This window comes from Heterocephalus glaber, unplaced genomic scaffold (assembly GCF_053883595.1).
Source record: "Heterocephalus glaber isolate CG9 unplaced genomic scaffold, H.glaber_assembly_v1.0 deba00001497, whole genome shotgun sequence".
Lineage (NCBI taxonomy): Eukaryota > Metazoa > Chordata > Mammalia > Rodentia > Bathyergidae > Heterocephalus > Heterocephalus glaber.
In genome coordinates, this window is record NW_028258320.1 from 65,250,825 (window position 1) to 65,277,139 (window position 26,315).

At 46.8% G+C, this 26,315-nt stretch overlaps 1 protein-coding gene across 1 annotated transcript in view; it reads right to left on the minus strand.

Annotated features, from left to right (window-relative positions):
- The window catches only part of Grk5 (G protein-coupled receptor kinase 5), a 221,401-nt gene that overhangs the window by 110,798 nt on the left and 84,288 nt on the right, over positions 1 to 26,315 (minus strand). Inside the window, exon 2 of the mRNA XM_004838829.3 lies at positions 9,010 to 9,105. Within this exon, the coding sequence (XP_004838886.1) occupies positions 9,010 to 9,105 (96 nt within the window). The remainder of the gene's footprint in view (positions 1 to 9,009; positions 9,106 to 26,315) is intronic.

The window sequence follows — 26,315 nt, forward strand, 5'->3', positions numbered from 1 at the left end:
ACATGCCAGTGTGCACATTTCTCACACCACCCAGAGGTAAAGGACGTGCCAAGAGTCTTCTGAAATGGATGGACATTTACGGACCTGCATGGGGTGGGGTCCACAGCCCCAGAGAAGCTCAGAGCTGAGCTGGTAAGGAGGGCACCAAATGGATGGTGAGGGACATATGGGTCCTCCTGGGACAACGCTGGATGATCCTGGGAGAAGGGCCACAGTGAGGGAATCTGAGCCACTTGACTTGGACGGAGGGACCAGGGGGGCATGGAGCCTGGGCAGGGCTAGTTTGCCTCAAGGTAGCAGCACCCACATCTCAAAGGAAAGAAGTACAGAGGAAGAGTTGCTGGGCCTTTGAGTTCAGAGCTAAATAGGCATGGACTGAATGTCTGCATCCTGCCAAAATGCACATGTAGAAGCCTACTCCTCAGTGTGATGGAATGAGGTGGTTCGTGGGGAGCCTTCTTAAATGGGATTAGTGTCCTTACAAGAAGAGACAAAAGAGAGCTTGCTTCCTCCTTCTCCACCATGCAGGCACACAATAAAGCCATTTGCGAACAGAGAAGTGGGCCAAGATCTTAGACTTCCCCCCTGCAGAACTGAGGAGCAAAGATGTTCTTGAAGCTGCTCAGGCTATGTAATTTCTTATAGCAGCCACAGCTGACTGAGACATCAGTTAAGACAGAAGAAAGTCTGAAGGTAGGTGTCCCATTGCTGGCGTGCAGGTCTAGAATGACCTACCGTGCCAACAGCTTCCCAATTCAGCTTGGCTGCCCCTTTCCAAGGCCTCTGGCTAAACAAGACAGGCTAGGTTTCTTGGTGTGGGGTGAGGGCCACTTTGTCTGTACCCACTAGCATTTCAGGTTTTAGTTTTTCCAGCACCATTCATGGATATAAAGGAGGAAAAAAAGAACACAAGGAGCTAGGAGTGGTATCATTCCTCATGTCCCAAGGTTTCCAACCAAACTGCCTTCTCTCCACCTTCCAGAATCTTCCATTTCTTCTATACGCAATGTCCAGAATTTTCAACAATCCTTAGTAGCAGGGACAGGGAATAATGTATCTAATCCCTCTTGTCTGGAAATAGAAGTCCTATTTTCATATTTTTATGTTTTATATTTTTAGGAAACACATGAATGCTTTTGCTTTTAGCAAAGCAAAAAGATTTCTTTAATCTGGATTGGAGATACATGAATACTCTATATTACTCAGTACTTTTCTGTCTCTGAAACCTTTCATAAGCACTGCGTTCACTCACACCTCCTTACTTCTCCTGCCCTTTACGCATTTATCCAGCTAACTTTTTTAGAGAAATGAGAAAGATTTATTAAACATAGATATAGAACATGCTCAAGAGCTGGGTGTACGTGTTCAGAGAAATGAGGCACCTCATTCAGCTAACTTCTACCTCTCCTCTTCTTGAAGCTAGCTGCCAGCTGCCAAGCACACAGTAGTGAATATACAAGCTCCAGTCCCTTACCGCAGATCCATTCCAACTGGGGAACCGGCACACACATCAATAGCCCAGGGGCTGTCCTGGCAGAAGAGGACTGGATGCTCTGAGAGGCCCTGGGCAAGGCTAATTTACATTCGGGGCTCAGGGAGGCCTCTCTGACCTGGCTGTGCCCATGCAGCATTCCACCTGCAGATACCACCACCAACAGTGAGAAGCAAACAGCTTCCCAAGAGTGGGCTTCCCAGGTGAGTGAAGCCTGACCCAGTTACCTGTCTGTTTGCACAATTCCCTCTTTTTGGATGCTTTCCCCTTGTTTCAAGCTCTCTCCTCCAAACCAACATCTCAGAGAGGTTTCAGATCAGCCTCTGGTCTAGGGGACAGAATGTTAAGATGTTCCTCAGGGCCTGCATCGAGTAGGGAGTGAGAAGACATCTCTCACTTGGGAGAAATCCAGGCTCTGCATGATTCAGAAAAGGTGTCCTGTCAGCAAGGACTTGCTGTCCCGGGAACAGGAGAATGCAGAAGGCTTTGGGCACTCAGGATGTGCAATGACATTGGCAAGTGAGGTCTCCCCACAGCCCCACTCCAGGGCCCTATTGCCCCCAAGCCTGTGTTATCATGAAGAAGAAAATCCACAATCGCTCCCAGTGCAGAGGGAGGAGGCTTCCGGGCTAATGTACCACCACTCCCAGCCAGGAGGAGGTGATCTGCACAGGCAGCAGCAGCATGCATGCACACATGCACACACGTGCACGCGTGCACACACACACCATCGAAATGAGAAGACACGTAAACAAGCCTCAAAACCAGACTTCCACATCACCTACAGCAACCCCAAAGAGAAAGAAGATGGAGCACTCTGATACTCAACTACCTGGACTCCCTGAACTGGCAACAAAAGAGGATCTGGAAAAAATGAAAGCAGAAATAATTTCTCAGGTAACAGCAGAGATTGTGCCCATAGTGCAAGACAAGATTCATAAATCTAGAGAGGAGCTGAGGAACATGATGGAATCCCAACATAGGAAACAAATGGAATCCATAAAACAGATGTAAACAGATTTGCAAGAGATTAAAAATGCCATTGAAAGTCTATGCAGCAGAATGAGCCAATGTGAGGACAGAATTTCAGATATAGAAGGTAAGATTGCAATTAGTGACCAGGAAAAGAAAAATTGCTTTAAAATTGTAAGGGACCATGAGAAATCAATCCAGCAGCTGCTAGATGAAGCAAAGAAGAACATAAGACTGACTGGAGTCAATGAAGAAACAGGAGAGACTCCAGATGATGTAAAAAAAAAACTGTTCACACAAGTAATGGCAGAAAACTTCCCAAGCAGGGGAAAAGAACTTGACATACTGATAAGTGAGGCATACAGGACTCCAATTAGCCTTGATCAAAAAAAAATCTACACACAGGCATATAATTGTTATGATTCCAGAAACCCAATAGAAGAACAAAGTTCTACAAGCAGTTAGAGAAAAGAAACAAATCATATACAAAGGAAAGCCCATCAGAATCACAGCACAACAGCAGACTTCTCAACACAAACCTCAAATCAAGAAGAGCTTGGAGTGCCATATTTCAAGCCCTAAAGGAAAACAACCTCCAACCCAGACTGATGTACCCTGCAAAACTATCTTTCAAAATTGATGAAGAAATAAGATACTTTCATGACAAAAAGCACCTTAGGAACTTCATGAATACCAAACCAGTACTCCAAAAACTATTACACGATATCTAGGAAAGGACAACAAGGATCACAACCCCTGGAAGTCCAGCAGAATGAATCCATCGGGCACAACAAGAAATTAAATGCAAAGGGGGAGAACCCAACAAAAAGAAAAAGTCATGACAATGATAAGTCAATACATATCAGTTATAACCATCAATGTTAATAGTCTCAATTCACCAATCAAAAGGAATAGACTGGCAGAATGGGTCAAGAAGCAAGATCCAACAATATGCTGCATACAAGAAACACATTTCATTCAAAAAGAAACTCATAGACTGAAAGTTAAAGGGTGGAAATCAGTACTCCATGCCACAGGAACCCAAAACATGCAGGAGTAGCTATCCTCTTTGCAGATCAAGTGGATTTCAAACCAACACTGATTAAGAGAGACAAAGTAGGACACTACATCCTTGTACAGGGAACAATCCAAGAGGAAGAGATGACAATCATAAACACATATGCACTAAACACTAGTGCGCCCAACTATATAAAATAAATACTAACGTACATAAAAAATCATATAAGCATAACACAATAGTAGTGGGGGACCTCAATACCCCACTGTCACAAATAGATAGATCAACTAGACAAAAAATGAGCAATGAAATACTAGAACACAATCAAACTCTTAAATGAACTTAACAGATGTTGACAGAGTCTTCCACCCCACAAAATCAGAATACACATACTTTTCAGCTGCACATGGGTCGTTCTCCAAAATAGACCACATACTTGCTCATAGAACATGTTTAAGTAAGGCCAAAGGAACTGACGTTATCCCCTGTATATTATCAGACCACAGTGTGATGAAATCGGAGATAAATAGCAAAAGAAACCACAAGAATTTCATAAATACATGGAAATTGAACAACACACTTCTGAATAACCAACGGGTCACAGAGGAAATTAAAGAAGAAATCAGACAGTTCCTTCAATTAAATGACAATGACAATACAACATATCGGAATCTGTGGGACACAATGAAAGCTATCTTCTAAGGGAAATTCATAGCAGTGAAAACTCACAGTAGGAAAACAGAGCAAGCCCAATTAAACAACCTGATGTCGAACTTTAAGCCTCTAGAAAAAGAAGAGCGGGACAAACCCAAAGTTCATACAAAGGAGGAAATTATAAAGATCAGAGGAGAAATCAATGCAATGGAGACTAAGAACGATTCAAAAAACAATCAACAAAGCCAAGAGTTGATTCTTCAAAAGAATAAACAAAACTGACAAATGCTTAGCCAACCTTATCAGAAAAAGGAAAGAAAAGGCCCAAATCCATGCAATTAGAAAGGAAAAGGGTGAAATTACAACAGACCCAGCAGAAATCCAGAGCCTCATCAATACCTACTTCGAAAACCTATACTCCAATAAGATGGAAAACACAGAAAAAATGGACAGATACCTAGACAAGTATGAATTACCAAAGATGAACGAAGAAGATCTAAAAATTCTAAACAACCCAATATCAATCAATGGAATTGAAAACATAATTCAAAACTTACCAACTAACAAAGGCTGAGGGGCTGGGGATTTAGCTCAGTGGTTCTGCCACCTGCCTCACAAGCACAAGGTCCCAAGTTTGATCCCTGGTACAAAAAAACAAAAACAAAAACAGAAAAGCCGGGTCTTGATGGCTTAACTGCTGAATTCTACAAGACATTTAGAGAGGAACTACTGCCACTACTGTTTAAACTCTTCAATGAAATTGAAAGGGAAGCAATACTCCCAAATTCATTCCTGGAAGCAACCATCACCTTGATCCCCAAAGCAGAGAAAGACCCAACCGAAAAGAGAACTATAGGCCAATCACACTAATGAACATAGATGCAAAAATCTTAATAAGTTACTGGCAAATAGAATGCAGAAGATCATCAAGAAGATCATACACCCTAACCAAGTGGGATTCATCCCAGGGATGCAGGGATGGTTCAACATATGCAAATCAATCAATGTAATACACTATATCAATAGAGCCAAGAACAAAAACCATGTGATCATCTCAATAGATGCAGAAAACGCATCTGACAAAGTCCAACACGCATTGATGATAAAAACCCTACAAAAAATTGGAATAGACGGTCTCTATCTCAATGTGATAAAAGCCACCTATGAAAAACCAACAGCCAATATCATACTAAATAATCAAAAACTGAAATCCTTCACACTAAAATCAGGAACAAGACAAGGATGTCCACTAGCACCACTCCTATTCAATATAGTTTTGGAAACATTAGCCATGGCAATTAAACAAGAGAAAGAAATAAAAGGAATAAAGATAGGAAATGAACAAGTCAGATTGTCATTATTTGCAGATGACGTGATACTCTACATAGAAGACCCCAAGAACTCCACCAAAAGTCTTGTAGACTTAATAACTAAATTCAGTAAAGTAGCTGGATACAAGGTCAACACACAAAAATCAATAGCTTTTCTGTACATGAACAACAGACTCACTGAGAGAGAAATAGGGTAAACAATTCCTTTCACAATAGCATCCAAAAAACTGAAATACCTAGGAATCAACCTAACAAAATAAATCAGAGACCTCTTTTCTGAAAACCATAGCATTCTGAAAAAAGATTGAAGATGATATCAGAAAATGGAAAGACATCCCTTGCTCCTGGGTAGGAAGAATCAACATAGTGAAAATGGCCATACTTTGAAAACTGCTATACAGATTCAATGCAATCCCAATTGAAATCCCAGCAGCATACTTCATGTATCTTGAGAAAACAATCCAAAAATTCGTTTGGAACAAGAAGAGACCCAGAATAGCAAAAGCAATTCTAGGTAACAGAGACACGGCAGGGGGTATTACAACACTCAACTTGAAACTATATTACAAAGCTACTGTGATAAAAACAGCATGGTACTGGCAAAGAAACAGACCTGAGGACCAGTGGAACAGATTAGAAGATGCAGAAACAACTCCAGACACACTGAGCCACCTCACCTTCAACAAAGGATCCAAACATCCTCACTAGAGGAAAGATAGCCTCTAATGGTGCTGGAAAAATTGGGTTTCTACTGCCAAAGATTAAAACTAAACCTATATCTCACCATGCACTAAACTAAAATCAAAATGGATGAGAGATCTAAATATTAAAACAGAAATGCTGAACCAGCTGGAACAGAGGTTAGGTAGAACTCTTGAAGACATTGGCATAGGAAAAGATTTTATTAACAAAACCTCAGTTGCCTGTGAACTAGCACAAACAATCAGCAAGTGGGATCTCTTCTTACTAAAAGGCTTCTCCACAGCAAGAGAAACCACCAACAGAGTAAAGAGACAACCCACAACGTGGGAAAAAATTCTCACCTGATGTTTCCCAGACAAAGGTCTACTATCCAGAATCTATAAAGAACTTAAAAAAATCAGACCTCCCAAATTTAAAGACCCAATCCGAAAATGGGCATTTGAAATGAACAGACATTTCTCAAAGAAGTAGAAATAGCGAATAAACATATGAAAAAACGTTCAACATCACTGGTCATTCGAGAGATGCAAATGAAAACAATGCTGAGATTCCACCTCACCCCAGAAAGAATGGCTGCCATCATGAAATCAACCAATAACAAATGATGGTGGGGCTGTGGGGAAAGAGGAACCCTGCTCCACTGCTGGTGGGAGTGTAGATTGGTGCAACCACTGTGGAAATCAGCATGGAGATACTTCAAAGAACTAGGACTGGAAGTCCCATTTGACCCAGCTATTCCCCTGCTGGGTATCTTCCCCAAAGAATTAAAAGAATCATACCACAGTGATTTATGTGCACCCATGTTCATAGCAGCACAGTTTGTAATAGCTAAAACTTGGAAGCAGCCCAAATGTCCATCAACTGGAGACTGAATAAAGAAAATGTGGGGTTTTTATAAAGTGGAGTACTACTCAGCCATAAAAAATGAGAAATTAGAGACATTTATAGCTAAATGGATGCACATTGAGGTGATACTCTTAAGTGAAATAAATAGGACACACATGTAAATACTGAATAGTTTCTCTAGTGTGAGAAACTGAAAGTGTAAATAAGGACTAAAAGGTAAAATAGATAATGTGAAATAGGAAGAAAAGGGCCAAAGGGGAAGGGGAAGTGGGAGGGGTAGGGGAAAGGAAAGGGAATGGCATTAATATGAGAAAATGAAAAACTGGAAACAAAGTCTTTGTAAATAGGGAGGGATGGAGGGGTTGAATGGAGGGCAGGGGAAGGGGGAAAAAATAAGAACCAAGAGAGATTATGTAAAAGTGCAAATTCCCAATGATGAATGTCATTATAGTGTATACCTCAAATGTACCAATGAAATATAAAAATGTTAAAAAAAAAAAGAAAAGAAAATGGAGTCACCAGAGGGGCTCTCCCTAGCTCCCCTCTCGTAACACCATGTGCAGTCCTGAGGGCCCAAGTGCTCCTCCACCAGCCCCAGGAGGGCGGCTCTCTCTGCAGCCCATCTCCATGGACCACCAGCTAGAAAGTTGATCCTCAAGGGTGAATATGGATGTCCAAGGTCACAACTCTGGAGGGGCCCAGCAGGACGGTGGCTTCTGGGACTCCAGAAGGAAATAGGGCCCCTGAGGAGGCTCCACACACTTGATCTATTCCATTACCCTCAGCTGGAGAAACCGAGGCTCAGTAAGACTGAGTATCTTACAATGTGGCCAACAGAGACAGTGGGGCTGGAACCCAAATCCCCTGGCCCCAGAGCTCTGATCCCTTCGTTCCAATCTCCTGAGGACACCGTAGAGATCCCAATGGCACTGAGACGTTAAGGATGGACAGTGCGTCTCAAGGGCAACTCTGTTCTTCAGCACTCATTCTACCTTGCTCTGCTTGCTCACATCCACCTTTGTGGGGTGCAGGAGGCTTCCTTTCATTTCATAAACACTAATTAAGTGAGCTCCTCCACCACGCTGGGCACAGTAGGGCACAAAGAGCGTACAGATATTCCCCCCTTTTGGGGTGACGGTGGAAGCCCAGGGATAGCATGTCAGTCCCACCTGCCCCGGAAACTGCTGGAGTCCAGGCCACAGGGAAAGGCATCCAGAAAAGCCAAGGAAATGGCCATGAGTTCTTCACATTCCAGGGCAGACACAAGTAATCCAGCCAAAGTTCTTGACAGCAGTTCCCTACACCGCTGGGCCTACGGAGTTCAGGGTAGCACAGCCATCCTTGCATCTGGTCCTCAGTGGGTCTGAGTGTTAGCAAATGTGTTGAGCACACACATGACCTCTGATAGTCTTGAGTAGATGAGGAACCTTCCTTTGTACAAGGCTCACAGGCAGAAAGGTCAGGACAGAGGACTGCCCACCATGCCCATCTAGGCCACCTCCCACAGCCACGTCCTGCATGGGGCCAGGAAGAGACTTCGTGCATTTGGCTACGGAAATCCCCATGGGAAACAAGGCCTTCTGCTGCAGTTGGAGGTGGCTATGCCACTGGGTAGAGTGCTCCTTGGTGAGCAGTGACATCCCTGGCAAGAGGGAAGGGGAGCCCAGAGCTGGGGCTGCTTCCCAGACCAGAATGCACAGAACAGTGAGAACCTCATACAGGGCTCAAGGCTGGGCTTGACTCACCCCTACTGCACTGCCATGAGCTGAATCCTGGGCCAGCTATAGAACCACTCTGTGTCGGAGTGAATAACAGCACCTGCCTCAGAGGGTAACAGGGAAGTGATAACTCAGCATAGCACACACCAAATATTCAATGACTGCTGATTGCAACTTTAAATTCATTAGCATGTCAGCCTGGAGTACCTCCCTGGAACGTGGTGGCTGACAGGTTGCTGATTCCTCAAACTCCTTCAGGCAGCAGTGCCAGCTTACCTATAGTCCTCCGGAGGTCTTCACACTGGCTGATGTGAGGGAACTTCAGGATTTCCTTCCACTTCTTGCTTTTCCCTTTGCGCTTGCCTCCGCCCCCTGCAGAGATGGAAGAGAAAGATGGGCTCAGGTTGCTGCTATTCAAGGCTCCAGAGCCAGCATTCCGTCTCAGTGAGCTGTCCAGCAGCTTCCTAGGTCAGCCCAGGACATACACACTTCTTCCCAGGTTGGCCTCAAGCCTTTGATTTTCCTGCACGGTCTGCTGGGACCCCTCTCAAGCAGAGTCCCTCCCACCACCATCTATGCCAGCATGCTGGCCCTGCTCTGCCTTGTCATCTCTGACTCCTGCTCAGGTCCTCTTGATGCCTAGTACCCAAGCCCCAGATTAGACCATCACCTTCCCAAGGTAGGGGACAGGCCTGTTCCACTGCAGTATTCCCCGTGAACCTGGGCAATCTTCATGGAACAAATGCACGGGCTGCTGCTCTGCAGCGCCCTCCCTGCCTTCATTTTGTCTTCTGCTTCCCATGGAGAGCACTCTGCCTTAGCTGCAGGCTACATGGGCGGGATCAGTTTCCACTTGTCTTTGGTTCCTCCTTCTCCCTCCTCACAAACCCTGAGTCTCGGAGGGTATATTTCTTAAGGCTGGAAGAAAAAACTGAAGCTCCCCATCCGGCGTCATGTGGCCCACAACATGCATACGTAATGAACACGCACACACAATGAAAACCTGTCCTGAACAGGCCCGTGTAATGAGCATGCAGAGCTGAGAGAGGTGTGCATGCGGTGCCCCATCACCCCCGTTGCTCCTCCTTACCTGAGGAATGGCAGACACGAAACACACGAGAACACTCAGTGGGGCAAACAGCAATGGGGCACACTCACTCCAGGCCTGAGTGTCCCTGAGCTGACTCGTGTTTGAACCTTGGACCTGGAGGCACCTCTGCCATGTGGTCAGGGTCCCCTGGGGACTAAGATGCTATCACCTTCCTCCTGCCCCACAACGATCCTCTCTCAGTGACTTGCAAAGGTCACATGGCCCTTTGGGCCGCTCAGTTTCTTGGGATTTTAAGGGTCCTTTATCCTCTTTCAAGACCCTGGGTAAGGCCCCAACTCCCTGCTTTGGGTGGATGTGTAACCCTCTACTCTCTAACCCTCCCAAGAAGGGTCTGGGTGAGACTGGGCCTCTTCCCCTGGCCAGCAAACACTGTCACCACCTTGCCCCAACCTGTTGCCTTCCTCTGCTGTCTGCACCTGGGCTAGCAAACTGGGGACAGCAAGGCACCCTCCAGGGGTTTGTGGGAGGGCTGATGAGGCAGGCTCAGAGCAGAGCCAGGGATTCGTAGCCATTGTCCAAGCTGCCCTGGAAAGCTGAAGCCAAGAGCCTGCTCAGCAAGTGGGCCAGCTCTGACCATGGGACCAGGACCCCCTCCTAGTGGCCAGGAAGAGAAGGGGATCTAATGGGGCTGGAGAAGGACGCAAGAGCATTTCTCTACTCTGCTTATCCTGCCTTCAACCAAACCAGGCCCGGCTTCTCCTTCCCAGGTCTCTATAGATGGCAAAGGCCTCAGACTTCAGGAAACAGAACAGTGTGCCCTGGGTACTCGGCCTCGTCAGATGCCACTTGAACATGACCTTGTAGACTCCTCAGAATGACTGTCTGAGGAAGAAATCACAGGCCTGTGTCACAGGTGAAGAAACAGATGTCCCAGGTTGTGTGATTCACCAGCTGGGTCCTGCTTCACTCCACGCTCACTTGCTCTCCATGGGAACTGGTACATAAGTGTACACACTAGAAAGTCCTCAGGCTGGCCCCTCCCCGTACCTTCTGCATCATTTAGTATCACGCTAGACGGCAGGAACTTTTATATTCCCACTTGACAGAGGAGGAAACTGAGGCCTGGGAAAGAAAGAAGCAAGTCACCCATGGCCCATCAGCTCATAAATGGCAAAGCTAAGACCCCAGCATCAGTGGAATCCCTACCCAAGCTCTCGTCTTCATTGTTCTGTCTATAAACTGCCCCTTCCGGTAAACCGAAGGCAAGAACAATTCTCAGGGGATCAAAGAGAAAGCTGGTGTCAGACTTCAGATGTGACACAGCATTCGGAACAGCAAGGGAATGGGGATGTAGCTGGGGCCCCAGCTCTAGAGCTACCATAAAGGTCTGCAGACCAAACCAGAGTCCTGCAAAGTTAGTTCTATTTGACCTACATGTAGCTTGTTTGCTTGCTGTTCAATGAATCAGTTGCTAACATTTAAACATTAGGAAGTTTCACGTACAAACCCAGATTTTGGGCTTCTCACCCACAGCCAGACTTCCCACATGGCAAAAACCAGCAGAAGCTGGGGTACAGCTGACCACGGACAGGACACATGGCCTCCAGATGAGCCTGTCCCCACCAGCTGGAGCCCTCACTCGGGTGGCCTGTCTGGCCTCCAGAGGGTCGTATGTGCACCCCCAGGGACAGGCTGGTCCCATCCCACCTGCCTACAGGCTGCACGGCCTAAAAGGGTCATCAGCACTCATTTTGCACCTATTCCCTGTTTGTGTGTGTTAAAATACACACAGCATAAATTTATCGTTTTAACCACGACTAGGTGTACAACTCAGTGGCATTAAGTGTATTCACACTGTTGTTTAACCATCAACACTATCCATCTCCAGAACATCTTCATAATCCTAAGTGGAAACTCTATCTATTGACAACTCTCCATTCTCCCTCTTCCCCCTTGGAAATCTCTATTCTACTTTCTCTCTGTGTGAATTGGACCACTATAGATATGTCATAGAAGTAAAATCATAAAAATAGGTGTCCTTTTGTGTTTGGCTTATTTCACTTAGCATAATGTCTTCAAGGTTTCTCCATGTTATGGTATGTGTCAGGCTTTCCTTCACTTTTAAGGCTGAATAGTATTTTGGTATAATGATACACAACATTTTGCTTATCCACTCACCTGTCAATGGACATTGGAGTTGTTTCTACTTTGGGGTATAGTGAATAATGCTGTTCCATGGATATCTGCAATGTAAGCATCAGTTTAAGTCCCTGCTTTCAGCTCTATTGGGTATGGAAAGAGTTGCTGGGTCTTACCGTAAGGCAACATGTTATGAGGAATTCTGAGGACTGGATGATACCCTTTTACAATACAGATTCCTAGACTACAGCCTCACTCTGGTTGGAACCCAGAAACTTCTAAGTTCTATAAGGCTACCACGGGATTCTCAGGTAGCCACGCTAAGGAAACCAGGTGTCTACTTTCTATACACATACATGAGTGCACAGTTTTTATAGACTTATTTATTCACTGATTTTAGAAAATTAACAGATTCATTGATTCATTCAACCCCTATACGAGGAGCCCTCTACAGATGCAGGAACGTGGCCATCATAATCAGGGAAGACAAACATCAAAGCTTTACTTCAATGGTCTTTAATGACTACAGACATTTTTAATTGTCACAACTGGGGTGGAGGGATGCTACTGGCAGTTGGTGGGCAAAGCCGGGCATGTGGTTAAACATTGTTCCATGCACAGGATGGCCTCCCAGGACCAAGAGTGACTGCTCTAAAACATCAACAGCAGCAGTAGAGAAATGCTTCTCTACCTATTGAGTGTTTTGACCAACACTTAGGAAAAGAACGAGGGCTCGGGGAGATTTGTTATTCACGGGGCAGCTGTGTGGTAGTGGACGAGAAGGGGAAGGCGAGTCACCTAGACAGAGGACGTGATGCTGAAGCCAGGGCCCAAAAGCTAGGTGAGGCTGCCAAGGGAGGAGAATCCTACCCAGCCACCTGGAGGCTGCCCAGGCCTCCCTCTGGCTGTCTTTTCTCCTAATCCTTACTTCTACAGTTTCCAGAACAGGACAGAGGGACAGGAGGCAGAATAATGCTTCCCAAAGATGTCCACATCCCAATCTGCAGAATCTGTGAATATGCTGAGTTACATTAACAAGTTATGGATAGAGGGCCAGGGATTTAGCTCAGTGGTTCCGGCGCCTGCCTCGCAAGCACAAGGTCCTGAGTTCGATCCCTGGTACCAAAAATAAATAAATAAATAACAAGTTATGGATAGAATTATGGGCAATGATAGGGTCAGTAGCCTGGATTACCTAAGAGGGACTAATATAACCATAAGCATCCTTAAATGTAGAAGAGGAAGGCAGAAGAGTTATATCAGAGATGAAACATAAGAAAGACTGGACCAGTTATTGTGGGCTGTGAAGATGGAAGAGGTCATGAGCCAAGGAAGGTGGGGGGCCTCCAGAAACTGGAAAGGGCCAAGAAACAAACTTTCGCCGAGAGCCTCCAGAGGAGCCAGCCTTGCCCACACCTTGATTTTAACTCAGTGAGATCACCACTATGACTTCTGGCCTCCAGAACTGTAAGACGGGATTTAGCTCAGTGGTTCCACTGCCTGCCCCCCAAATGCAAGGACCCGAGTTCGATCCCAGGTACCAAAAAAAAAAAAAAAAATACAACAACAACAATAATTGTGTGTGTGTTTTAAGCCACTTAATTTGTGGCAATTTTTAGAGCAGCCATAGGTGACTGAAACAGGATGCCCTCAGCAGGATGTCTCCCTAAAATGGCCACAGAAGCCCTGAATGATCACCCTACCCCCAGTTGGCTCTCAGTTCCTCTAAATACACCATGACAACTCAGTCCTCCATAGCTCAGATGGGTTGAGGCACAGTTTCAAGTCTCAACAACAAACAAACCTTGCCTCCAAGAGGTCACCACTTCCAGACAAATATTTGGCTCTTAAGCATGATGTGGTGTGTTAAACTGGACACTTGATCTTTGAAGCACTGACACAGTTTATTATTTCAATGGGACTTGATTATTTCTCTATGTCCCAAGAGGCACTGAGACCCAGCCAAGATGCTGGTCCCTCAACCTATCCCTGTGGCCCCAGCTGCCCCAGGCCCACTGCCCCACTTGGGAGTGGTGTCAGGCCCACAAAGGGCAGGAGTCACCATATCCCCACTGGCCAGGACCCTGCCAGGCCCCAGCAGCAGGGGCAGCCATTTCCCAGGCCTGATCATCTGATACCTATAGGCCAGCCTTTTCTCTTTGGCCAATTCAAGGGCCTTAGCCTCTTGGTCATCTTCCTCTGCTTTATTTCCCTTCTAGCCATTGCTCTCAGGGCCTTTGCACTTGTCATTCCCTCTGCTAGGAGTAACTTCCCCTGCTTTCCTATGTGTCTCAGCCACATGTCTCGGCCACATGTCTCGTCTTAGCCTGAGCACCACTGTCCTGGAGGCTTTCTGTGATCTTGATTTCTGGAAAAGGCAGAGACACACACGTCAGCTTATAGATTCATTCATTCCACTCTCTCAGCACACTGCCATTGACTTACTCAAGCTTTCCTATGAAGAGAGTGCTAACTCCCAACCCCAAGCTATAGCTTTCACGGCTGCCCAAAAGGGCCCTATGCACTGACATCCTTGCCTGCACTGCACTGGGTCTCACATTCTCGTTGGCCCACAGTAGATGCTCAGAAGGTATTTGCTGAATAGATGCAAGTATGTGCTTTGCTCCTGATGCCCATATGCATCATGTCTGCCCTGGGCACTGCAGATGCAGGTCTCTCTGCCAGCCATCACCTTTCCTGACCCTGTCTCCCCTGTCAAAGGCCTGGTCATTCTTCAAACCCCAGCTCTCAGGCCCCTTCTCATGCTGCCCTGCGAGGCAGAGCCCTGGCCTGGCCCACAGCACTCTCCTAGCTCAGGTCACACCTGCTGGGGGTGGAGGTGGTAACCTCAAGATTTCCTTATGTTGGCTGACTGGCGGAACAAATGACTGCCTGCAGGTATCAAAGACAACCACTCCCTGCCCCTGCCAGCCATCTGGGTTTAGCCCTGGGCACTAAGTTCTCATTGAAGGCATCCCAGCCCCCATTTATAGATGAAAAAGCTGGGGATCAGAAAGAGGAACGAGGAGGCCAGTGAATGAAGTAAACCCCCAAGTAGGCAATGTCCTATCCCACACCTACGGGCTCACAGATATTTCTCACTGCAAGCAGCCTTGGGCCTTACTGGCTGATCTACCAAGCTCTTGGTTTACCTTCCACACACCATGGGGAGGAGAGCACTCAGTCCCTGCTCCTGTGGACTTAAAGCTCAAATCCACACATCAAAGAGCAAAGATAAGTGAGACAGAAGGGGCAGGAGCCAGCAGGGAAGCCAGGAGAAGGGTGGCCCCAGGGAAGGAGGGAGAAGGTGAGGTGGGCTCCTGCCACGGGGTGTGAAGAGGCTTTGATGTGGGGCTGAGCTCTGCCCACTAACAGCTCTGGGGAAGACACCAAAGGATGACTCCACTCGGGAGGACTCAACCTTAAGTAGGTAGGAGTTCAACAAGGAACAACCTGAGGAGTAGTGTACACCAGGAAGGTGCGCATGCCCCTTGTCTCAGGGTGGCAGAGCAGGTAGTTAGGTACGTATGAGCTGGGACTGGGAAAACCTCTAACAAAAGTGGGCTGAGCATAGTGAGCCTGTAGTTTGACAATTACAGTACTCAGGGCTCATGACAGCCCTGACAGGTGCCCTGCATGCACAATTATAGGTCTAGGGTCAATGCATGTGCACCTGGAGTACTTAAACCCCAAGCTGACCCAAAAGGGTCTCATTAATTGATCCCCACCCCTTTGCAGACCACCATATTCATTCTTGGCCAGAACTATTTAAGACCTAAAAGATCCCCCTCCTGACAGAGGGGTAGAGCCCCAGGTCCTTCCCATTCCTTTGTTCTTAGACACTGTGGGCCCAGTCTCTTGGGGCACTAGGCCTTTCACACAGTCACTTACTTTGTTCTCTCCCAAGTGTGCTATGCTTGTTTCTCAATATACTCACTTGCTAATTCTGCTCTTTGCTGATTCTGTGTCCCTGATGTGCACCGCCCTATAATTCTTCCTGGGGAGGATCCAAAAACCAAGAGACCCTTCACAACATATTGGTCCTTGTTGGATCAACTCTGGATTTAAGGTAAGAAGGTACTTCCCCCCTGTGCTAAGGGGACCTACTTTTTGGAGGGGGGTGTTGCTGGAGATTGAACCCAGGGCCTTCACACAGAGCTACATCCCCAGATCTGTTTAAAATTTTTTATTTTGAGATAGGGTCTCACAAAGTTGCTCGGGCTGAGCTTGAACTTGCTATCCTCCTGCCTCAGCCTATCAGAGTGCTTGAATTACAAGTGTGAGCCAGTTTGGGGACCTACCCTTTACGCCTTGGACTCTCAGGCTCCCATACCTGATCTCTGCCTGGCTACTGCTGTACAAGGTACTTTGCTAGCCTCTTTCCTCATTGCGGGGGCCTAACTTCTGGGCCCTTTTCTACCACATCAGGGAGATGCCTGTTCACACTATTTTGTCTGTCAGGGTCAGAGATCTTTAAGAAAGTGATCTCAAATTGTGGGTTTGTTTTGCAAAACACCTTATCCACTGTCACTGGGTTACTCCCCTTCAGTTGACACCAACAAGACTATGAGGGTCAGTCTCAGCTGGATGGAATATAAACTAAGGAAACAAGAGGACTATGTTGAGGCCAAAAAATTCCCTTTCCCTTTTGATTCACCTTCCAGTTCACCTTGCAGCAGCAGTAGCTGCCTTTAAATTGGCCTCCATGACACAAGTATGAGGGGACTAAGATGAGAAGAGATAATGGAGCTTCCATGATGTAAGGCCCTGTGGGATCCAACCTGACACAGAAGCCCTAATTATAGTTCAGGGCCCCTGAAAAGTACATAGGGCCAAACTCCCACCCAGTGAGGAAGAAAGCCCCGCAGAAAGGACCAGGGACAACCCAGTAAGGGACTGAGTCTAGATAAGTCAGAGACCCCATGTGAGAAGGGAGGCCTTCTGGGCTACAGTTAAGTGAAGAGGGACACATCCAGTGTTGTTGACTCTGAAGTGGGGGATGCTTTGCCTCAGGGTAACATGGCAACCTCAACAGGGATGCCCTTGGGGTACCATGTCCTCATTTCCTGGAACCACTCTTTCCTCTAATTATAGATGGGAAACGCCCAGCCAGAAACTCAGGATTCACCTCTTGGGTAAATCTTCTCTAATTGGAATAAGTTTGACCCCCAAACCCTAAAAAGGAAAAGGCTCATTTTCTTCACAATAATCCATGGTCACAGTACAAATTGCCAGATGGGGTTTCATGACCCCCTAATGGGTCCCTTGACTTCAGTAGGGTCTTGTAATTAGACCTGTTCTACAGGGACCAAAGAAGTTGGAGGTTGCATACATTCAGGCCTTTATGCTCCTCACAGAAAACCTGGGTCTCTCTTCTAATTATAAGAGAAAACTCTCAACTTTGGGCCTCCTTGCTGACCCCTCAGCCTACACTCCTCCTGCCTCCCAAAATAAAGACACTATCTACCAGAAGCACCCCCTCCAAAGGGTCATAACCCTGCACCGCCCTATCTCAGTCCACCTCTCTTGACCTCCTCTGACCAACCCCTCCCAATCTTATGTCCTCTTCAGAAACCAGTGGAGCCAATAGGGACCACCCTCCAAGTTCAGACACCTTTTTTTATGAGTGATCTTTCCAGATCTAAAAGGACCTCAACAACTTTCCCAAAAACCCCTATACCTTTATTGCAGGGTTTCAGAGTCTCCACCAGACTTTTGATCTACCTCAGAGAAATATTTATGTCATCTTGAATCAGACTCTTTCTAGTATAGACAAGGACCAAGCCAGGGAGGCAGCTGTACAAATTGGAGATGAACTTCATACCATAAATGACTAATTCTCTCCAGGAAACCAGGCAGTCCCTATTACAGACCGCAACTGGGACTACAACACACCCACCAGACATCTGGAAGAGAAGCTACTTAATTAATTATATGCCTAATAGAAGGGACAGAATGATGCAGTCAAACCCAGTCAATAATGTTAACAAACTTGACCTTACAAACCAAGGGAAAGAAGAATACCCCTCAATGTTTTTAGAAAGCCTGAGGGAACCCCCAAAACATGCCAACACAGTACCAGAAACTGAGGTTGGTCACCTGGTTTTGAACTGCCAGTTCATTACCCAGGCAGCCCCACACATCAGGAGAAAACTGCAAAAGCTATCTCTAGGACCAGACTCCCCCACTTCTGAACTCCTCAAGGCAGCCAATTACATATTTTACAATAGAGATTTGGGGGAAGAGGAAAAAGAAAGGGAAAAGGAAAAACAAATAAACAAAAATAATCAAGAACATGTCCAACTACTGGCACCCCTACAAGTCCTGCAGCTGTCTCAGGGACTGCTCATAAAATAAACTCCTGTTAAGGGGACCTGTCACTTCCGTAATAAGAAGGTACACTGGAGATATAAATGCCCCCTGAGTAAGCTATCTAAGACAGCCTGTGCACCGTGTCATCAAAAGGGACACTGGAGAAAAGTTTGCCCCCTTGGTCAGAGGACTAAAGGTCCAGCTCCACCCGTGTCTGTCACTGATGGAGAAGGACACCAACAGGCTTCCCTAACTGACATTTCAAACAGAACAGCAGAGCCCAGGGTGACCTTTGATATGGAGGTTGCCTGCTCCATCCTAACTTTCTTCTCTGGGAAATGTTTCTCCAATTCCTGTTTGGTTATGGAATAGAAGGGCCTAGTCACAAATCTCAGAATTAACCCATCTTTACACCACCCTAGCTCCTGTAATGGAGCCATATTCATCCATCAATTGCCCCAATGTCCTAGCCCCCTATTGGGAAGGGATATTCTTAGTAAATGCCAGTCAGCCTGATCGTCAACTCCCCACCAGGAAAATGGGACATTTCCTGGCCCTGTTAGAAGAGATCCAAGACACAGACCCCTGATCCTATCTCACCCAGGTAGACTCCAGAATATGGGTCAATGGAGTTCTTGGAAGAGCACTAACTGGGGGCCAAAGAACTTCTGATTCATTGGGCCTAGAGACCGCATGTCTCTAGCAAGGTTAAAAGGGCCACTCAAACCTTAAAAATGACCCTACCTAAGCTATGCCTAGAAGCCTCCGACCATCAGTTGGACCTACTCCCAATCACCTTATTAAGGATCTGAACCTGTGCAAACTCCACCCTATAGCTCAGTGCCTTTGAAATGTTATACGGCAGGCTCTTCTTCCAGGCAGATCTAGCCTTGGACTCAGAGTCCCTGAAGTGCAAACAGCACCTAACTGCTCTAAAGGAGGTATAATAAAATTTACAACAGTATGGCAATCAACTCACCCTAAGTCTCCATGGTCCTAAGCCAGACTCCCTTATCCACTCCAGAGACATGGTAGTCATTAAAAAGAGATTGATCCCCTGTGTCAGAGCTCATCCCTAGACAGTGTTGGTATACGCTCTTTCGCCATCAAGATTCCAGAGATACGCAGCTGGCTCCACTTGTCAAGAGTCAAACTGGCTTGAGAATCTGAAGAGAATGAACACCCATGCTCTCCACAGTACACCCATGAGCCCCCTAGAGGACCTCAAGCTCCTGTTCAAATAAACATCTCCAGAAAGAAGACATTTAAACAGGTGTTACAGCTTGTATCTAGATGTCCCCCCTAAGCCTCATGCACTCATAGGTGGGGCTTCTTGGAGCTGGCTGAACCTAGGGTGTGTGAGTATGGATTAGTCCCCTAGTTAGATTAGCATAGTTCTAGGTGTGGCTGAATAGATTTTACTGAAGAGGGCAACCCCACCCTGATAAGGGTGACACTAATTGAGAGCCTTGTAGCCTGGATGGAATATAAAAGCACAGAAAGAAGTATGCTTGCTGCTTCCTGCCTGCCTACCCTGCCATGGACTGTTTCTCTTCAGTCATGCCTCCTATCATGCCGCCCTGCCTTGGAACCAGCCAACTATTGACTGAAACCTCTACAAACTGTGAGGTAAAATAAATCTTTCTTCCTTTAACTTTGGATGTTGGGTATTCTGTCTCAGCAACTAAAAAAAAGTAACTAAAACAATAGGTAAATCGACTACTGGTTGCTGTTAATAGGAGACCTAATTCTTTTGGTTTTCCTGATTTGCCTATGTTGCCATTCCCTTCTACATCCCTACTTAACTGATCCCCTGAGAGATCTAAAGAACTTGCTACTCTAGACGGATTCTACATCCTTATATTAAGGGATCTTTGTCAATACCCCACAGTCAAATCTACAGGCCTCACTCCCGTCAAAGCTGAATCCCTAAGTTTTGACCTAGTCTGGTGTAAATATCTACTAGGAAACCACCAAGAGTATTCCTAATAGAGATCTTGACTTTTCTAAGCTAATTATCATGCTGTAGCCTTGCTTTCTTCTGATTTATTTCCTATCCACAACCACTTCAAACTCTCCTCACCTCAGTGGACAGCCTAACTGCAGGTTGCTGTTAGTCACCATCTGTTATAGTACTGACTCAATGGGTCACTGACCAAATCCAATGCTGGATATGTATAGGCTCCAACTCAAAAGGAGTTGCAATGGCTTACCCTTTTATTCACCCTGTACAATCACTAGAGCCCTAATCCATTTACAGAGCTTCCCTTTCCAGTTCCTCAAGCCAATACCCTTGTCATCCAAGTTCTTCAAAATATACCATTAAAGGTATTTCCATCTAAAAGGAAAAGAACCATGGTGTCAGGCCCCCTCTTCTCAGATCTCTAATTTTCTCCTAATACTACCTTTCTTAACTGTCATACATTTCCAAAATGGGTGGCAAAACCCAGTTGGATTTCTCAACTCACTTTGAAAGCTCTACTTTAACATTTCCTGAGAGAAGACTGTTAATCTAGATACAAACACACCTATTTCCAGTCACCTGTCTTATCAGAACCCCTGAGCATGCCCAATCCTCACAACATCACTTTCTTTAATGGGACTTCACTTCCACCCCTATGCCTCCTCTTGCAGATAATTCAGTTCTGGCCTCCCAAGAGAATCTGATCCCTGGCTCCTTACCTCAGCTTCTTGGTGGGGGAGGTAGGGATCATTGTAAAGTCTTGGTAACTCCATGAGGATGTTTATACCTGAAACCTACTTCCACATATCCTTTCCAGAGTGAACTAATCCACTTATTCCTCAGTGGATCACTTTATGCCACAGGCCTACCAAGTAATACAGACAAGCCCTACCTAGCATTCAAAAGAGTTCCCAAGGACTGGATTGCTAAAATGAACCAAATGACCAAATTCACCAATTTAGGCCAAATTTCTACTCTCAGCAGGCGCCCACTCCACCTCAAGAACTCAAGCATACTCCTTTTTACCCCCAGGTGGACAAGAACATGCTCCATAGGAACTGTAACTCCTCTCCTAATGTTTGAGGGTGATAATACTTCCAAACCAATAGTCAGATCCCACCCATTTTGCTCCAATCCAAGCAACCCCTACCAGTCACTGGGTTGGCCACCACTGTCCTCACTGCCATCAGAGCTCCCAGAAGAGCACTCAGGTCAACTCTCTCAAGAACTAGCCCTGTCCTTGGATGCCCTTCCAGTGACATAAGACGCACTAGACTAGAAAGTTAACTTCCTGCCTGAGGTAGTGTTACAAAATCAAAGAACACTTGACCTTTTAATGGCCACTCAAGGAGGGACTTATATGAATCTACAAGAGGAATGCTGTTTCTACCTGAATCAGTCAGGGTTAATACAAGAAAATCTGAAAGAACATCAGGAATGGGCTGAAAAGATTCAAGAAAACAAACTGGTCCTCCTCAGTTTGATTTGGGAAGATCTGGCCTGGCTTCTCTTTTTCCTAGGTCCCCTCTTCTATTACTCCTGGGACCATGCTTATTTACTTAAAAGATTTAATCTCTTCTCACTTAGAGGCAGTCAAACTCCAAATGATGCTTTCCCAGAGATTTCAAACATTTCTGGCCAAAGCTGCCACCTGCACCCCCCAATACCTTATCACTTGATCAACCAACTTGACTACGCCAGAAATACCTTCTATTTCTAAACTCCACCCCCTCTTTATTGCCCCTAATGCCCTCTCCCTCACAGGCCTTAAGGAATTGGGCATTCCGATCCCTTTAAATACTCTGTAGCCAAAATCCCCACTCTCAAGCCAGCATGGCCCATTTCAGACAGATAGCAAGGGGCGGGACTCTGAAAACAACATCACCCATGTTTAGTGGGAAACAGTTGCAGAAGAATTTCCTTCCCCCTGTACCTGAAAGATTTCCAGTCAACGGGGAAATGATAGAGTAGGCAACTTCCTCTGAAGGGCTCATAGAGACCCTGACTAGTGCTCCTCTTATGTAATTATTTAAGTTCTAGGGTCAATGCATGCACGCTTGGGGACTTGAACCCCAAGGTGACCCCCCAAAAAGAACTCATTAACATACATCTACATTGTGGGTTGATCCCGCCTCTTTTATGGAGGACAGCTTCCATATTCACTCTGGCCTAGACCATATAAAACCAAAAGCTACCCCTCTCATCAGAGAGGTGGAGTATCCTGTTAGCCCTTCCCTATTCCTTTGCCCTTACAAAATGTAAGCCCAATCTCTCGTGGGAACAGCCTTTCATAGAGTCACCTGCTTTGCTCTATCCCAAGTGTGCTATGCTTGTCCATCAATAAGCTCGATTGCTAATTCAGCAGACTTTGTACCTCTGATGCAATCCTCTCTGTAATTCTTCTAGGGAGGCTCCAAGATCTGAAAGGCCCTTCACAGTGCAGCTCTCACTGGTAATAAGGGATTCAGGCACCGGCTCACCCTTTGGCTCTTCAGAGGGATAGACCCTAGGAAGGAAATTGCTTATCAAATCCTACTCTCTTGCTTTCTCTTTTCCAGCCCTGGAGCTTTCTCAGATACCAACAATGGCCTTCAGCAGGTCTCTCCAGTAGGTCTCTCCAGCAGGGCAGGGAAGTGCTGGAAAGGGGCAGAAGAGGGAGGGCCAGCAAAAGTGCACGGTCCTCCACCAGGAGGAAACAGAGTGCAGGACTTGGGGGGGGAAGCCCAGTACAATAAAAGCTACTACTTCTTAAATGTGTGTCAAGAATTCCCAACAGAGCCAGCTCCTGAGAGGCAAACTGGTGTTTCTTCTGCTCCTGTGATGCCTCCAGGGGAGAATGAAAAGATCATTCCCAAAACACTGCCCTGGAGAGAGATGTCACTGTAGGAGAGTTATTCTTGCTCTTTTGCTGATTCTGAGGGTAGTCCTTGTGCTTGAAGGCAGGAACTGAACTAAGGGACATGGAGACTGTGGGAGAAGAAAGAGTAGTGGAAGAGCTGGGCTTCGGGTGACGGTGGCAGGAAGACTTGTGCTTCAGGAAGCCACTGACCTGGCTACTTGAGTCTAATGGGTGGGATGGCATTCAGTGTGAGGAACCTCCCAGAGCCCAAGGGGCAGCCTGGCACAGTGGAGTGAAACAGAGTCCCTCCTCCAAAGGACACTGACAAACTGGCAGCAGCAGTGACCTGGATGGTCTGCCTTTGAGCCCTCAGGCTTCTCGTACCATTCGTGAGAGGTTCAGGTGGACCTGGTGGACCTCTGCACAAAGACTAACCCTTGACTGCACCAATTGTATGGTACACTTGATTTGAAAAATTTTTAAATGTGACATTGTTTATACACTCAGGATCACAGAACAATGAGTACTGTTAATACATCATCTCATTTATTCCTCAACCTGATGAGTAGATCCTATAACTGAACCCATTTTAAAGATAAGGGAAAAAAAGAGTCCCTGAAAGGCAAGTACCTTGCCTGAAATCACTCAGGCTGTTTGCTTCACAAGCTGAACTAGAGCTCACGTGTTCTCTTAGTCTACTATTCTTTTCCTCTCTGAAAACAAATGAGTGACTGACTAGAAAAGGAGAAGCTAAGAGGGGCTCTATGAATTTGTAGAAATGATCACTCTTGCCCTAAATAGGTCATTCTCAGTGTGGTCCTTGGATCAGCAGCACCAGCATCCCTGGAGACCCTGTTAGAATAGAAGTGCACATTCCAACCAGACCTGTGCATCAGAAGCTCTAGAAGGGGCCAGCAACCTGTGTTTAGTGATTCCTCCAGTCTCAGAAATGCCTAAGTTAAGAGAAAGTCCCAGAACTTCTCAGAGGAGATGGGATGATGTCCTCCTCTTTCTGGAAACTTCTCCCTCTCTGATTTATCTCTGTTTTGCCTACTTCTTCTAAAAAGGATCTGCAGAAACACACATTGAAAATATGCCTCCCAGCTTCAAAATTCCATGATCCTGGGCTCCAACACTGACAAGAGTCCCAGGTCGCTGTGTCTTGTCAGATGTGAATGAAGCATTTTTCTTAGAGCCAGACACTTGTAGCCATTTCAGCCTAGTTGATTGCCTTCCCGGGTCCTGGTTCTAAGGGCCAAGGAACAAATCTGATTGGCCAGCTCATCTTTTCTCCACAAGTGTCATGTCATAGGCCAGTCTAGAGTCTGCAACATTCCACTCAGCCTGGTCTTGTAGATGGGGAGGGCAAGGGTCACAGCAGGACCAAGCAAGCAACAGGCTTCCCCAAGCTTTCAAGTTCAGACCACAAGTTCAGGGGTAGTGGCAGATACAACCACAGACAGCACCAGGGAGTAACACAAACCATTCCCTCAACCTTCAAAACAGTTTAGGCACTGCTAATTAAAGACACACAAACATGGGATGCATAGGGACACAGGGTATAGAGACCCCATGACTTCCTAACAGGGCCCTCCCACAAATGAAAGGCTTATGGTTTGGAAAGATCAGTAATACACAAATGCAAGAAACGAAACTTGGTAGACATTTTAATTGTGTTGTGAACTAGGTCTTCAGAGCAGACAACATGTATTGGCATGGTGAGGAGAATAGCCACAAAAGTCAGAGGAGTCACTCGCAATGCATTTTGGTCACGGTCTGCGAGTTCTCGAGTGACCTGGTGACTATGTGAGAAGGATCCCTCCACTGTGTTCCCAGCCACAAAAGGCCAGTGACTCACCTGCTCTTGCCTGACACGTGGGAGGTAGTGTTACAATGCCTGTGACGTGTGTGGGGCTCAAGATCCTGTCCACTTCTTTCTAACCCAGGTGAGCTCTCAGGACTTAGCTTCTACTGAGCCACCAGCAGGGCTGGTTTTCCAGAAAATGCCACCATGGGGAGCCTGTAGGTGTCCTTGGAGTCAGATTCGGCCAGGCAAAGCAGAGGCAGCCAGTTTATGTGTGAAGGGGCCAGGTGCTCCCGCATCTGCTGCCCACACCCTGGCCCTCCACACCACGGCCTTGCTTTCCCAGCCACCTGTCCCACCGCCTTTGTGACTGCCACAGTGGCACCTTGCCAAGGCTGATGAGGTGGGTGTGTGGCCTCTCACAGATTCAGTCTTTTCATCTGCTCTCAAACAAGGCAAGATCCCAATTACCGGGCCCAACAGGGGCTGCGTCACTGCGACCCATGCCTTTTCAGAAGCTGCAAGACTCCAGCCAAGTGCACTCGAGGTGACCTCAGCCTGCAGGAGACTTTCTCCAAACCAGTGCACTTGGCAACCACTGTGAAAGGGAGACAGGCCCTGGGGAGTTATAAGAAAGCTCTTCTCTGCCTCAGTTTCCTTATCTGGGATCTGGAAGGGTTTTCCCACAACAGAGCACGGAATACTTTTGTCACAAGAGTTTTCTCAAAGGAGACAGATGTGAGGAAATCCATCCAGGGCGTGAGGCCCCACTCTGTCTTTGTGGCTGAGCCCCTGTCTCAGTCCACCCCCTGGAGTCAGCTTTGATTCTCCCCGCCCTCAGCTCTTCACTGCTGCAGTCCCACTATGCGCATGCTGAGAGGCTGGGGGCGGGGAAAGTGCCGCCCCCACCTACCCACAGACTGACACGTTCAGAAGAAAACCTAGCAGGAGAGGCCACCAAACATTCCGTCACCCAGAGCCTCCTGAGAGGGGCTGTGCCATGGGCTCTGTGTGGCCTGTATCCACTGTTCTCAGGGTAGGGGCCACCAGGAGCTTTGAAAACCATGGCCTCGGTGTCTTCAGCATATCCAGGGCCTTCCCAGCTTGGCACAGGACCCAGAGGTGGGCAGGAGTGCAAGCGGGGAGCCTGTGCGCACAGAGCCTCACCCTGTCCAGGGGGATTTCCACAGCCTGACACCAGCACCAACTTTACCAAATGGTGGGGACCAACCCTGCTACACAGGCAAACCAGTTCAGAGACTCAGGAAGGGGCCCGGGCCATGCAGGGTTAGGTCAGGCAGGCTCTGTTCAAATGGCTGATACTTTGGCTTGGGCACAGCCAGGCCAGGGAGCAGCCTGCCAAAACTCAGTAAGGCAGAGAGAGGAAGAGGAGATGATGAAGAAGGGAAGGAAGAAGGGGAAGAAGAGGAGGAGGAGGAAAAGGGGGAAGAAAAGGAGAAGGAGGAAGAGGAGG